Source organism: Hibiscus syriacus, unplaced genomic scaffold (genome assembly GCF_006381635.1).
Source record: "Hibiscus syriacus cultivar Baekdansim isolate YM2019G1 unplaced genomic scaffold, ASM638163v2 tig00111022_pilon, whole genome shotgun sequence".
NCBI classification, from domain to species: domain Eukaryota; kingdom Viridiplantae; phylum Streptophyta; class Magnoliopsida; order Malvales; family Malvaceae; genus Hibiscus; species Hibiscus syriacus.
This window is the reverse complement of record NW_024062956.1, coordinates 3,832,278-3,847,835: the sequence shown is the minus strand read 5'-3', so window position 1 is coordinate 3,847,835 and position 15,558 is coordinate 3,832,278. Positions and strand designations below refer to the sequence as shown.

Sequence of the window (15,558 nt, the reverse complement as noted above, 5' to 3'; positions counted from 1 at the left end):
ATTATTATTCTCTTTCTTTTTTTGCTATAGGCGCCGAAGAGTTTGCTAAGTTTAGGGGCGATGTTAGACGAGTATATTTGTTTGAAAGAACAAAAGGTTCTTGTAGAGCAGGAAAGAGCTTGTTTGGAGTAAGAAAAATGCAGGGTTCAGTCTCTTTTGCAAGGAATGCAAAGTGTAATGAACGCTTACAATGCGAGTGCCATTGCATCAATGCCTATGATCCCTCATGCTAATGCAACTAAAACAGTAGCCGTGGCTCCTCGATCAGATCCATGTGCAAGATCTCCCCCTGGTACAAATATCGAGCACTGAGTGGTTAATTGCTTTAGGATTGATCACCTTATATTAACTCTTACTTTAGCCTCTATTGATGTGTTGAAAAATGTGAAACCTTTGAAGATTGAAATGTTTATCAAACGTAGACAAGTTTGTCTCTGAATTATAGTTTGATTTAGATGTATGTAGAGTTAGTATGTGGATTGTTTGGAATTGGTTGTCTGACAATTTGTTGTTGATAAATATTTAAGTTTTCAATTGAAATTTTTAGGCCTTAAGAGTACCCTGTGAGATTTTATAGTTGCACACCTCTTATGATCTAAATATTGGTATGCGCACCTCTTATGTTCTATGCTATTGTTTTAGGCCCTCCTGTGTATAGTACACCAACTGTTATTCCAGTATCTGGTCTTTCTAATTCCAGAATGGAGATAAATAATTACTTTACACCAACTGTTGGAGCTGCTCTTTTAGGGTATTGGTTCTACTTCAATCAAATTGCATACTTTGAACATTAGTTTCTCCACGTATTTATTTACTAGTTTCAGGTAGTTATTTTTCACGATCTTTATATTCATTCATGCCTCACAGGTCATCTAATGACTCGGGGGATGACAATCTGGGGCCTAATCAAGTCATGTCAAAGTTTTCATCTACTGTAACAGAAGTGTTTTCGGAGAATAACATGAATATGGTCCCAACTTTTTTGTGTAGCTTAGCCAAGTATATGTCAATCTTTTGACTTAAAGAATTTTTTGTGTATATAATATAGCCAACATATATGATTACGTTTAGAATGTCATGGCTATTATCTTTTGTAAGTCTGAACATTGTATAAACTTTTGATGGTTAATGTTATACTTATTTTTTTTATGTAGTATATGACTTGCAAGTAATGTGCTAGTTTTCGAATATGTTTATTACTTTTGATAGTTTTTGTTATGTAGTAAAAACCTTGTCTTTAATAGTTAACAGTTATCGCTTTCATGTGTGTCGCAACTTATCGGTAACAGTGCTGTAAATGAAACGAGACAGATCGCGAGCTACTCGAGATCGACTCGATCAAGGCTCGATAAATACTCTGATCGAATGGACTCGACTCGAGCTCGACTCGAGTTCTTAACGAGCCGAAACGAGCTACTCGATATTCGACTCGAAAAGTTCGTGAGAAGCTCGAAAAAAATGTTATATTATAATTTTAGATTTTTTAAAATTACATTATTAAAAATATATTAAAAATACATTATTGATAATTATAAAATTTTAAAAATATATTAAAAATTCTATAATACAACTAAACCATATTGTAATGCATTTAATATCAAGATATTATATTGTACTTACGTCATAAATCGGTACCAATTCGATTAAATGATGTATTTGTAATGAATCTTAAACCCTAAACTCTAAATCCTAAACTATAAACCCTAAATCTGATTATGTGATAGGGGTTAAGTTATGCACATGAAGGTAACATACAAATTATGCAAAATGATGTTATGTGACTACTACATAAATCATTTGCATACTTATACATAAACATATCAACATGCAAAATAAATATACACAACTTGCTGATTGAGACATGATTTTATCATATCTTAATGATGACTATCGACACTGTCATTGCTTTCAAGCACTAACTCACCAACATAATATTTCAAGAACTGACTCGACGACATAATGTAAACGGAGATTTGATGTACAAATACAACTAAAACGATGAGATCATATTTTATCATACCCTAGTAAACATGTTAACATCAATATCATACAATCACCAATTTTTTAATGAAAATGACGAGTTTGAATCATATGAATAGTCGAGGTAAATACATGATAGGATTATGATATATATAATTATAAACAATTAAAGCGTTTTAAAATGGAAGTGGAATTTGGGATAGTTATAAAGTAATTTATGTTTAAAATTTTCTTAATCAATTAACAATGCTCACACATCCTACGATGGTCCATCGTAGATGGTGGCTATTCGATTCCAAATTTCATGAGTCGTTTGTCTCGACCCCAAGTCTGAATCTAGTGGTTGTTTCACCATAAAATGTCTCAAAACCTATGCATATCAATTGAAATGTTTGGCCATACATTTGGATCCATGGATTTTGGTTTTAGTTCGGATCAATTTCTTAATTAAAGGTTGATTAAATTAGAGCATCTTCAAGACTAGAAACTATAACAAGCAATGGAATGGTGAGAACTCAAACAAAGAGTAGACAACGAAACCCAATTCAGTACAAAGGGAACACAATTCATTTATGCACAGAATTTTTATCCTTGTGGGACAGACATATTCACCTTTTCTAAAAGTTCAAACGTGAAAGAAAATATGGGAAAAGGGTTGCAAAAATTAGGGGATACAAAATCAGAACGACAGCTGTAATGTGTAAGCGGTCATGGCGAAACCCGAAATAGTTTTCAACCACAGAGGCCACTGTCATGGCTTCATTTCACCGAATACCATAATCTCATCGTTTACATCTCCATATTGTGAAGTGAGGAAACGATTCAATGTCCAAGATGTAGGCATTAGATAATACAACCAGAGCCACCACTTTGGGAGTTTCTGCAGATAAATAATAACATAACCAGCTACGTGAATACTACACCACAATTATACTAGGTATAATTCAACATATTCACTTTTCATCATACCAAATTATTTCTAATAGTAATAGCTTACCGGTTTAGACATCAGAAAGTTGGAGAAAAGATAAAGCAACAAATAGAAGAACGATGATAAAGCTCCAACTATTGTGACTTCCGGTGTCAATGACACAAACAACATTCCAAAGAAGGTGAAGTAGAGCTGTGTGCAGAAGATGGCATAGAAGTACCACAAACCTTATATGTTGATCCATAATAGCCAATCATGGGATATGCGATCATTTCAAACAACAAAGTTTGGATAAATAGATAGGGTACCTCAACTGTCACCTGTAGAATATTTACACCCTCCTTATTTACTATAAGCTTTATCGAGAACCCAGAAAACTAGCAACTTAGCTCAAAGAGAGAAAATAAAAAAGTTCATTTTAACTTATGATGCGTAAGAGAACGTACCTGTGCTAGTGCATAAGCCTAAGAAGAGTACATCCCTGCAAATCTTTCTCGGTACATAACATCCCTCTCTGTGGCAACAAATGGTTGGACAGATGAGCTGCTATTCATCCCCAGAAAGGACACAACAAAGTACATTGAACCAAAAATATGAACAAATCTTGCAGTCTATTTCTGGAAATTTAAAGAAGAAAAGAAGATAGAAAGATGATGTTGGCAAAGGGAAAGTAAAGCAGTTTTCCAGTGCTTGAGCTCACGGCGATGGAGAAGTGGGCCTAAAGCAAAGATCTTGGGGAGATGAATGTGTGGTTTCTTTTGAAGAAATCTATGGCTGCCCGATGATGAGGATGAAGAGTGGCCTTGCTTTGAAGGTAAGATAAGCTAAGATGAAAAGTTAATATCCCATATCGGTGGTTTTTGGGGAATAAGGGGTAAAGTCAGTGTATAAAAGGGGGAAGGGTTTCAGCAAATGAAATTAAAACCCGTCGAGCTTGAATCGAGCTCAAAATCGAGCTTGAATCGAGCTCAAAATCGAGCTTGAATCGAGCTTAAAATTGAGCTTGAATCGAGTTTAAAATCGAGATTCAGTCGAGTTTGAGTCTCGAGCTTCAATTGAGCTCTTAATATTTTTTGAATTTGAGCCTTTTCGAGTTCGAGTGGAGTTTCAATAATATATTCGAGTTCGAGCTGAGCTTGATAATTTTTAGCTCGCGAGTTTTCGAGTTCGAGTCAAGCTCAACAATACTCGAGCTCGACTCGGCTCGTTTACACCCGTAATCGGTAGTTGATATTGGAAGTCTGGATTTTATATATTATTGTATTTATGATTGCTTGCGATGATTCTCCTACCATATGTATCGCAACTTTGGATAAGGTGCTAGACTTGTAATGTTTAGGTTATTCATTAACACTTGTTTTTGGAAGACATTGCAAGGGTTTGTGTTGAGTTAATCGATCGACAAATTCTTGAGAACACTCTCTCCCAAAGAGAACAATACAAATTTCGCAAATTTACAGAAAAAACCTCACAAGACAAGATGTTTACACAATTCTAGAACAAAGAAAGAACACTCAATAATAATTTTATTGGGTTGCTTGCTTTTCGTAATCAAGAGTTAAGTATAAATCAGATTAGAACTGAGTATTAATAATTTTATTAAAATATTAGTAAAGATAATGATGGATGATAGTGAAATATAAAATTATAGACAATACGATTTTTAGTGTTATATTTTCTTACTTATTTGAATTATGTTTTTGTAATATAAATTCATGAGATAAATAATAATGATAAAGTATGCAGAATTAAGTATAAATATAAAAGATAAATAAATAAATTATTATATATAGAAGATATAATAAATAGTATATCTTCGATAACAAAAATAATTTACATCTTTTCACTATTATTAATGTCTATGAAGAATTTTCACAATGTAAACATTTAGTTAAATGTTGATGTAAAATTTTAATATATTTTACATAAATTATGTAAATTTTAATATTAATTAAAATTAAGATAATACATGATATATTTAAATACTCAAGTAATATTATCAACAAATAGAATTTTTATATAAATAATTTTTATTTAAATATTTTGAATTTCAATTGTTAAAAAATATAGAACAAGAACAATTTGGTAAAATATACATTCCAATAATCTTTTATTCCTTCAACCAAACACTGTAATCTTACATTCTTGCCAAACCAACAAAACACAGTAATGTAACATTCCAGTAATCCTATTCCCTGGTAATCTTTTATTTCAACTGGTAATCTTACATTCCGTGAACCAAACGTACCCTAAGCAAATTTATTTGTAATATTATTAAAAAAAATTAGAATATGGATATGCAGGTAATATTACTCAAATCTTTAGTAAAGTTATAAAAGAAACTCAAACCACAATTATAAAGTGTATAATTGTAAGGAGATATTTATTTTTACTATTTTTAATTAAATGGTTACTCAATTTAATAAAAAAAAAGTATATAACTAGAAAGGGAAGAGTGCTCAAAGGTTAGATTCCATTTTGTAAATACATCAATAACTTGGTTGGCAATTATCCATATTTTTAAATCATTGATAAGATTTTCTTTTTTTAAATCACACACACATATATATATATAGTCAGGATTCATTTACACATATATTTTTCTAGTTTTACACAGATCTAGGATCGTAGGATGATTAAAAATATATTACTAAGATTAACTCATTTTTCAGTAGATATCTTCTTATTTCCTACAGTTAATCTCAACCATATATTTTCATTCATCCAACAATCCTAAATTAATGTAAAACTAAAATAAAATTATAATGTGTAATTAAATATTATCTCGTATATATATTACATATATAATAAGATTGTGATACAACTTGAAGTAGAGATAAACAATGTTCAAAATGTGTAAGTAGCGCATAAAACTTTCAATTCTTTACGAGAGAACGTTATAATGGACTCGATTCTATCATTTCTTTAAGGTAATTGAAACTCAATCGGATAAATTTTAGATTTTCACAAAATACAAGGGATAAATTATGATAAATTAAAGTAGATCAGGTAATCGACAACAACTCATTGATTTGATAGGATGAGACATTAGATCTTTTAAACAATGTCAAGAGCTTAAATTTTGATGTTTGTGAATGAAGTTAACTGAGTTGAAAATGTTACTTTTACCTCTGTAGTATTCGATTCAGGTTAATGTACTAATAGATCAGATACCGATAATTATAGAAAAAGATAGATAACTTATTAATTTTAATACAATAAAAGAATAAATCAATAATTATAGCTAATAAAAGGTGGAGTGATATTAGATTATCAGTCGTAGCAAGGGCCCTGATAATGTCCCAGCCAAAGCCCATCACCATGAACCATATCTTACGAAACCCAAAACCTTAAGATGCAAAAACCCTGTCTTTGTTTCTTGACCTTGGCATTGAATTCCGACAGCCGAACGAGGGAGCTATGGCTAAGCATTCAAGTGCGGAAGCCAAAACCAAGAAGAAAGCCACCAAGAAGTCGGGTCCAGATGCCATCTCCATGAAGCTCAAGGCTCCAAAAGCCAACCCTTTCGAGACCATCTGGTCCCGCCGCAAGTTTGACATACTCGGCAAGAAACACAAAGGTGAAGAACGCCGCATCGGCCTTGCTCGATCCCTAGCCATCCAAAAGGTAAAAAGCTCTACCCCAGAAATCAAGCTCTTTTCCCAAATATTTGTTTACCTACTGTATTAATACGATTTATTGGGGCTGATTTAGAGGAAGAAAACGCTGTTGAAAGAGTACGAGCAAAGCACAAAGTCTTCTGTTTTTGTGGACAAGAGAATTGGGGAGCAAGATGATGACTTGGGAGAGTTTGAAAAGGGCATTTTGCGGTCTCAACGTGAGCGTCAGGTTGATTTCTATTTTAAATGTAATTTTTACTTGTAGCTGCTTTGGTTCTACCGTAGAGAACAACTGGTTGCACATGTGTGAGTGTGTGCATGTGTGTATTTTGATGGTGTTTAATAATCATTACCATCGTTACCGTCGCTTATAAAAGTTTGTGCCTTTTTGCTTGCTGCTCGGTGAAATATTGAAGCTCTTTGTTAATTATATAATTTTATACTATAGCTGATGGGGTTAAGTCTATATGATTTTGATATTTTATTTGATTCTGTAGTTAAAATTCGGCAAAAAGAGCAAGTTCAATTTATCAGATGGAGAAGAAGATGAGTTTGATGCTCAAGATCTTGGTTCCCTTCCAGAGAGAGATGATTTTGAGAATGAAATGCTGTCTGATGATGATAATGAAGATGATGAAAGTAAGATTTGACTTCTGCTTTCATTAAGATCATAATTTGCGATAATCCAATTTCCTAATAACTTTTTTTTCCCCAAACAATGTATCTTTCACTAATCTGCTTTTTCATATCAGTAAAAGTGAATAAAGTTCCTGCTTTTTTGTCTGTAAGACTTCAGCCTCAAGCAAAAATTTTGCTTTCTTCCTTAATGTAGACTAGTTCAATGTAAAAAAAACCAAGAAAAATGATCTTACTAACTTGGTTTCCAGCATTGATAAGCTTCAATCTAGCTTTTGTTATTGATGCGGGCAAGCACGGTAATTTAGTTTAGCATAAGCTTGTCATCTACTTAGTTCTTTTAGTATATTGCTTTATCATGTAACATCTGCGTATTCTGGTGGGTGTTCCATTTTGTGTATGCACATTCCAATCTTTATTCTTTATATGAATAATTTCCGACCAAGATTCTCTTCTTATTTCGATCTTCCCTGCATTTTCCCCTGTTTTTGATTGTTTTTGAACCTGTGTTGATGTACTGATGATTTGTTCCTCCTTTTTAGAACGGCCAGCCATCTTAAAGCAACTTAATGTTCATGGTGTGCAGAGTTTGTCGGAAGGGGGTTTGATGGAAGGAGAAGAAAATGTAAGACCTATCTTTCATTAAGTGACATTTATAGTTATGTTTTATGGCCAGTGTATCAATTTTTTATAAAAGAATTAAGTTTGTTTTAATTATTTTCATCCTGTAATCATGGTTATGGCATATTTTTTATACAAAGGAAGATTCAAATGCTCGTTCAGTTCTAGTCTAAAATCTTTGGTTAGCTGTTTGACCAGGCATTAGCCTTTAGTTATTGACTCTGGCATGTTGAAAAATCACAAAATTAGTGTTTTTCCAGTCTTATTTGGGACCTTTGGTCTTATCATCTTTAGGGTCATGTACGGCAATCTAATGTTATTCAATTTCTTGCAAGATGATATTCAAGCTACATCAACTTTAGTTTCTAAAGAATCCTTTTTCCTATGTCCTTCAATATTCACATTCTGTAATAACTTTTGTCTTAATATGATATGAAAAACTTTATTTGTTTGGGTAATTTTCCCTTTCGTAATAGGTGTGGTTTCTGTTTTCAGTGGTTGAGCTCTTAAAAGAGATTTATTTTGATTTTGCTCTCCACAATAATGGAGCAATAGGATTTATATGGAGCATGTTTCTTTGCAGTGTTAAAACATGGTTTAAATTGATGGTTTTCTTTCCACAGAAGCACAAATCCAAGAAGGAAATAATGGAGGAGGTTATTTTGAAGAGCAAGTTTTTCAAGGTTAAAATTCATATGCACCATAAATGTTGCTCTATTTTTTTCCTTATCGTTATTGAGTCTTAATTGCTGGTCTCTGATTTTCTATTGTTCTTCTGTCGTACCAGGCACAAAAAGCAAGAGATAAAGAAGAAAATGAACAGCTGATGGAAGAATTAGATAAGGACTTCACATCCCTAGTGCAGTCCAAGGTCTTATTGTCCCTCACCGAGCCAGCCAAGATGAATGCCTTGAAAGCTCTTTTGAACAAGAGCATTCCAGATGAGCATGTGAAAAAGGAAGAAATACCCGCTACACAGAGAGCTGAAACTTCTAAGCAGGTACTGAGTTATGATTCTAGATTGGCCCTTATTAAAGTAAAATAGCCATGCTAGATGAGTGCCATAGTCCATACAATGTTGTCCCCCCTCCAATTTATTTGCTCTTTTTTCCTCATATCTTACTTTAGCTTACAATTTTTCTTGACCGTTTAGGAAATACAATGACAATGTAGATTGGAGTTGCATAAACATCTACTGTTAATATTTACCACAACCACTAATATATTCTTGCTTTTAGTTTGAGGGAAAGGTTCTTCATTTTTCAAAATAAGATTAAGGCGTCTGTAGATGGAAATTCAAAATCAAGCATTAATTTCTTCTTCTTATTCTTTACTGTCAGGAACAACCTGATTCTTATGATAAACTTGTCAATGAGATGGTTTTGGATATGCGTGCTCGGCCATCAGACAGGACAAAGACATCTGAGGAGATTGCTCAAGAGGAGAGGGAGCGACTAGAGCGATTAGAGGTATCTCTGGTCAAAGCTCAACTACTTGTTTTGATTGTATTTGCTTTTGCGTGCTATAATTTTATTGGGTGAGCTATTCACTCTGTTACAGAGGATGAAGTTTCTCTGAGGAATGGAAATTCACATAAAGCATGGCTTTATATTGTGCTCTATTGGTTGGAAATAAGATTGTTATTTAAAACTTTTTTGCATTTTAAAGTTTTTTATTTGATTAGGTAACTATAGAATTTATCACCATCATCATTATTATACATTTCAATATACATTATATTCAATTTTACAAATGTTTGCTTAATAATTTATATGAGATTCCACAAATTTCAGGAAGAGCGTCAAAAGAGGATGTTATCAATGGATTACTCTAGTGATGAAGATGGTGAAAATGCTGTGAAAGATTCTGTGCAGAGGCCAAGGGCTATCTCGGGAGATGATCTTGGTGACTCCTTTGCACTAGATGAGGAGCCTGGTAGTAAAGGGGGTTGGGTTGATGAGATTCTTGGAAGAGAAGATGCAGACAATTTTGAGAATGAAGATGAGGATGCTTCTGAAGATTCAAGAGGTGCTGAAGATACAGATGAAGATGAAGGATCTGAAGAAGATGAAAATGAGTGTGAAAAGACTCTCTCTCTGAAGGACTGGGAGCAGAGTGACGATGATGATGTTGCTACAGATTTGGATGAGGATGAAGATAATGAAGAACATAACGAGGCCATTGGTGATGAAAATGTGGAGAAAAGAGGCCATAACAAATCAAACAAAAGTGAAAATAGTAAGGAAGACGAGTCTGTGGATGCAAAAAAAATCAAGTCTGGTGTCAAACATACTTCAACTAAAGCAGACATTCCCTTTATAATTGAAGCTCCAAAGAGCTTAGAGGAACTGTCTTCTTTATTGTTGAATTGTTCTAATAATGACGTTGTTGTGATCATCAATCGAATTCGGGCGAGCAATGCAATTAAGCTTGCTGCTGAAAATCGGAAGAAAATGCAAGTAAGCTGCGCATCACCCTTTGTGTGTGCGTGCATGTGTGTCTATGTTTGCATGTGCATCTTTGTAGACTTTAAAAGGACTAGATTTACAAAAACTGTTGAATTATGTTCTATTGTTATTTTTTTATTGCCTATAACCTATGTTTACAGTATGAACCTTAATTTCCTAGTAGTTATATGGTATTCTAATAAGCTACTAATTTTGTGATTGACACCATTCATTTAAAACTGATATATATTCTATTTACCAGGTTTTTTATGGTGTTCTTTTGCAATATTTTGCTGTGTTAGCAAATAAAAAGCCCTTGAATTTTGAGTTATCGAATTTGCTTGTCAAGCCGCTACTGGAGATGAGTATGGAGATTCCATTTTTCTCTGCAATATGTGCTCGTGAACGAATCTTACGAACTCGCATACAATTTTGTGAGGCTCTCAAGAACCAAGGTGTGTGATAGCTTGATTATTTGTCACTATCCTAACTTTATTATCTCTAGCTTAGTCTTTTTCAGATTTCCTAAAAGGATATATATATATTGCAGAAAGTGGATGCTGGCCTACCTTGAAAACATTGTTTCTCCTGAGGTTATGGTCCATGATTTTTCCATGCTCTGACTATCGTCATGTAGTCACAACTCCGGCACTATTACTGATGTGCGAGTATTTGATGCGTTGTCCCATAACTTTGGGTCGAGATGTCGTTATTGGTTCATTTTTATGTTCCATGATTCTCATGGTATGCACATGTTTATCCTTTTCACTCTATGTACGAACTTGTCTTGTAGGAAAAATGATAGCCTATGTTTTAATATTCATGATTCATTCTCTGTAAAGCAATTTATTAATGGCGTTACAAAAGTTTCTTCTAAGACATACCTTATGACATCCTAGATAGTGATCTCTTTTTGCTTCGTGAACTCATAAAAACCAGTTTTCACTTTAAAATCATGCTGATGTAATCTTGTGTTACGACGTACTTCTGTAATATTTATTCATATACGTTCATCTTAGCCTTTACTTATTTTCTTAAAATCCCTAACTTGTAAAGCAAGATTTGAACCAGGTCATTGCCACAACTATTATATCTGCACTTAATAACATGATAAATTTGGCATTTTTTAGTTCACCAAGCAATCTCGAAAGTTCTGTCCAGAAGCTATAATGTTCCTCCGAACTCTGTTGATGGCAACTACAGACCAAAAGCTAGCATCTGAGCAAGATTCACAGGTATTGTAACATCATGATTGCGGCTTAAGAATTAGACGACTTTGTACAAAAGAAAACAAAATTAGACAACAGTCTTTTCCCTTTTAATAAATATCCTTGCTCGTGCAGCTTATTGGACTAAGTTCTATTTATGTGGATTTCTTTGTTATCAGTTTTATCATCTTATGGAGCTGAAAACACTCAGGCCCCTGTTATGCATCCATGATGGTGTGGATGATATTAATCCTCTGAATTTGCTCATGGTAATGGAAATGTCTGATGACTCTCCATTTTTCAGCTCGGATAGTTTCAGGTCTGCAATCAATGCTGTTTTTCTTTTTTGTTTTGATGAATGATAATGAGATTACCACAATTTGTTGTTTTCTTTTCCCGTTTCATTAATTCTGCTGTATTGTGTGGAAATTTGCTTTTGTCGGGGTTTTTGATAGAATCAAATAACAAATAAAATTTCATGTTCAGGGCTAGTGCACTGGTAACTGTTATTGAAACTTTGCGAGGATTTGTTGAGATCTATGACGGGTTGAGTTCCTTCCCTGAAATATTCTTGCCGATTGCAACATTGCTACAAGAAGTTTCACAGCAGAAACTCATGCCAGATGCATTGAAAGATAGATTTAATGATGTTTCTCAACTCATTAAGAAGAAAGCCGGGGAAACTCAAACGCTGCGTAGACCACTTCAGCTGCGCAAGCAGAAGCCATTGCCTATCAAATTAGTTAATCCAAAATTTGAGGAGAAGTAAGCCGCATTTTTCGTCTCTAATGTCAAATTTTTAATTTTACAGCCTCGTATACATTGGTGCTATCTTGAGTCTGGTTGAGAGACTGCGAGTAATGGTCTTATTTGCCATGTTACACTGCAGCTTTGTTAAAGGTAGAGACTACGATCCTGATCGAGAACGAGCTGAGAGAAAAAAGTTACAAAAACTGATAAAACGCGAAGCAAAAGGTGCAGCTCGAGAGTTGCGTAAGGATAACCATTTCTTATACGAAGCAAAACAAAGAGCCAAGGAATTACTGGAACAGGAAAGAGCAGCAAACTATGGAAAGGCCATAGCTTTTCTCCAAGACCAAGAACACGCCTTCAAATCTGGACAATTGGGTAAAGGTAGTAGGAAGAGAAAGAGATGAAGCTATAAGGAAAACTTGTGAAGCTAGTTTTCCCCGAATTACGTCATCAAATTTATATAAACATAAAATTTTGGAATTCTTGAGCATTGTTTAGTGGATTGACATACAAGCAACAAGACCCGACAGTTTGTGTGATTTTGATATTGACATTTGTCCAATTTTTGACAAGCTAATAATTTGTATAACTTTTCCTATCCCATTTCTATATTTGAGTAGAAGCGTTCGATGCGGGTATACATGAGCTCTTCCATGTTTCGTATTGGCTTCCATCAATGAACTCGAAGCTCCAAGTCTCACGATACCCTCCCCTTCTCTGCCAAACACTTTGTTGTTATAGCTGTAAATGTCTTGAAAATTCAGGGTTGATCTTTTTTTATTGTTAAAATGTATGTATTATATTCAAAAGAAGCAGGAAGCCAGCAAGTAAGCTGCCACGAAATCACAAAGAGTAACAAATAAATCAACCCCAGTCCGCCACTCTATACAAATTTGTGTCTAAATCCATGTCTCATACCAAATCCATTTCATTTTCAAATGACTCAGATCAATCCCAATAACCACCATCAGTTCTCGTGCAACACCTCTAAGGGAGAGGATTCCCTTAAACTAAAACATTTCTTAGGTTGTAACCTCCAAATGTCCTCCCCATTTATTACATACGCCCTAACCCAAGCTACCCACAAAGACTCCTCATTTGCAAAGAGTTTTCTCAATAATTGAATTAAACAAGCTATGTTCCAACAAGCAAGGTTCTTGAGCCCCAACCCCTCATCGGACTCGAGAGTATAGATCTGACTCCAACTTACTCTAGCCCCAATTATAGGGGTGTCTGCGCCTTTCCAAAAAATCTCATGCATAATTATCCAATCCTCCTAACAACGATCTTAGGAATAACAAGCTGCCAACTCCAAGAGTTTGCGATGCTAAACAAAACGGACTGAATCAGCTGCCTACTCCCAACATAGTTAAGCTTACTGTTCGTCCAATGCCCCTATCACCTCTCAATGCATTCCAACAAACTGACAGTCCTTTTCGGATAGTTTCCGAGTAATCAATGGCACCCCTAAGTAACGAACCAATAAGGTTCCAATCTTAAACCCCAATCTCTCTTGAATCTTACCAACTCATTCCCTGGAGCACCACATGCAAGTAGCTCGCATTTGGCTGCATTAATATTCAAACTCGATATTCTATAAAACTGCTCTCGCACATTCCCAACATAGAATCCAACGACCCTTTGGCAAAGACGAGACATCCGCAAAACAAAGATGTGTCATCCGTATCATTTTGCATTTTGGATGAAATCGAAAAATCACATTATCTAAGAGTGTTCAAACGGTTAATTTATCAAAACCGAATTACTATTAACTGAATTTTTTTCCTTAACTGTTAACCGAATTGAATTTTTTGTTGTTGAAAATATTAACCGAACCGAACTTTGTTCGATTAATTCGATTGGTTACCAAATCTTTGTTTGATCATTGGTGTAGGGGGAGAGCAAAACTTGACTCAGCTCGAAAAAACTTGACACAAATTGATTTCGAGTTGTAATTTCATAAACTCGACTCTACTCGAAAATTTCAAGCTCAAATCAATTATAAAATATAATTAGAATAACTCGAATAATTCAATATTTTTTGTAACATCCTCAATACCTGGTTAGTGACTAAATTGGAAAATTTCAGAATTTGGTGATAAAAGTAGAATAGTTGAATAGTTCAATGATTTATGTGGAGATATTTCTTGAAAGTTATTAGTAATTATTAAATGAAGTGAAGGGCAAAACAGTCATTTGACTTAGAAATTAATTAAGAGAAAATAACCTCAGTAACAAAAAATCCCATATAATATACGATTTTAACCAACTTTTTTCGGATTTGCCAAAATGACCAACAAAATCGCAATGCGATCGCTAATTCGCAACGCGATCTCCATTATCGCAAATCAGTTTCTAGATTCGCAACGCGATTATTACTATCGCAATGCGATTTTCCAATTTCGCGTTGCGATTTTCCCAATTCGCAATGCGAATTAGTAAATCGCAATGCAAATTTGAAAAATCGCAATGCGATACTGACTATCGCAATGCAATTTTCCTAATTCGCATTGCGATTTACGTATTCGCGTTGCGATTTTCATAATTCGCAATGCGAATACGTAAATCGCAACGCGATTAAGTAAATCGCAATGCGAATTAGGAAAATCGCAATGCGAATACGTAAATCGCAATGCAAATCTGACTATCGCAATGCGATTTACATAGCGCCATTCGTATTAACGCGTATTTTTTTTTTTCAAATTCCAAACACGAATTTTTTCTTAATATATCGGAAACTGAACCGTCCACAGTAATCGCAAATTATAACCTCAAACCTAAAATCACAACACTCAGTCCCATCTCCATCTCTCACTCTCTACGGCAAAATCCGTCCCCATCTCCGAAGATTTCCGTCCCCATCGCCAGCGAAATCCCTCATAACCATTCACGGTCAGAAATCCCTCACAATCATTCAGAAATAGAAAATCAACCTCCGAGGGTTAGTTTTTTTAATTATTTTTATTTTGAAATTTTGCATTATTTTAGGTTTTTCATATTGAATTTGATAATAAGTTTACTGGTAATTTCAATAATAGATTAACCATTTCACTTAGATTTCTTATTAAATTCATTTGATTGCTGCCAATACTGCTAAACTGTTTAGTATTTAACCCTGTGAAGTTAGTATTTGTCTTTGTTTTGTCTTTTGGTTGAAGTAATGCAGAAGAAGAATAGTTTCGAGAATGAAAATCACAACGCGGAAATGACTATCGCAACGAGATAATCGCAACGCGTTGCGATTCTCTCGTTGCGATTTTCATTTCGCGTTGCGATTCTCTCGTTGCGATAGTCATTTCCGCGTTGCGATTTTCATTCTCTCGTTGCGATTTTCATTTCAACCAAAAGACAAAACAGTGTTG

General features: G+C 34.3%; 1 protein-coding gene across 2 annotated transcripts; it reads left to right on the top strand.

Annotated features, from left to right (window-relative positions):
* The first annotated feature begins 6,277 nt into the window (after positions 1-6,277).
* Positions 6,278-13,206, top strand: LOC120150427 (nucleolar protein 14-like). 2 transcript variants are annotated; one of them, XM_039163115.1, is made up of 15 exons: positions 6,278-6,538; positions 6,626-6,760; positions 7,029-7,170; positions 7,710-7,792; positions 8,412-8,471; positions 8,576-8,788; positions 9,129-9,257; positions 9,582-10,247; positions 10,498-10,690; positions 10,786-10,979; positions 11,366-11,470; positions 11,623-11,762; positions 11,930-12,208; positions 12,333-12,617; positions 13,195-13,206. In XM_039163115.1, the coding sequence occupies exons 1-14, from the start codon at positions 6,332-6,334 to the stop codon at positions 12,598-12,600; spliced, it is 2,814 nt and encodes a 937-aa protein (XP_039019046.1). In that variant the 5' UTR covers positions 6,278-6,331; the 3' UTR covers positions 12,601-12,617; positions 13,195-13,206. The 2 variants fall into 2 exon arrangements, with proteins under 2 accessions (XP_039019046.1, XP_039019045.1); XM_039163114.1 differs by lacking the exon at positions 13,195-13,206 and having other exon boundaries at positions 12,333-12,794.
* The last annotated feature ends 2,352 nt before the right edge of the window (positions 13,207-15,558 follow it).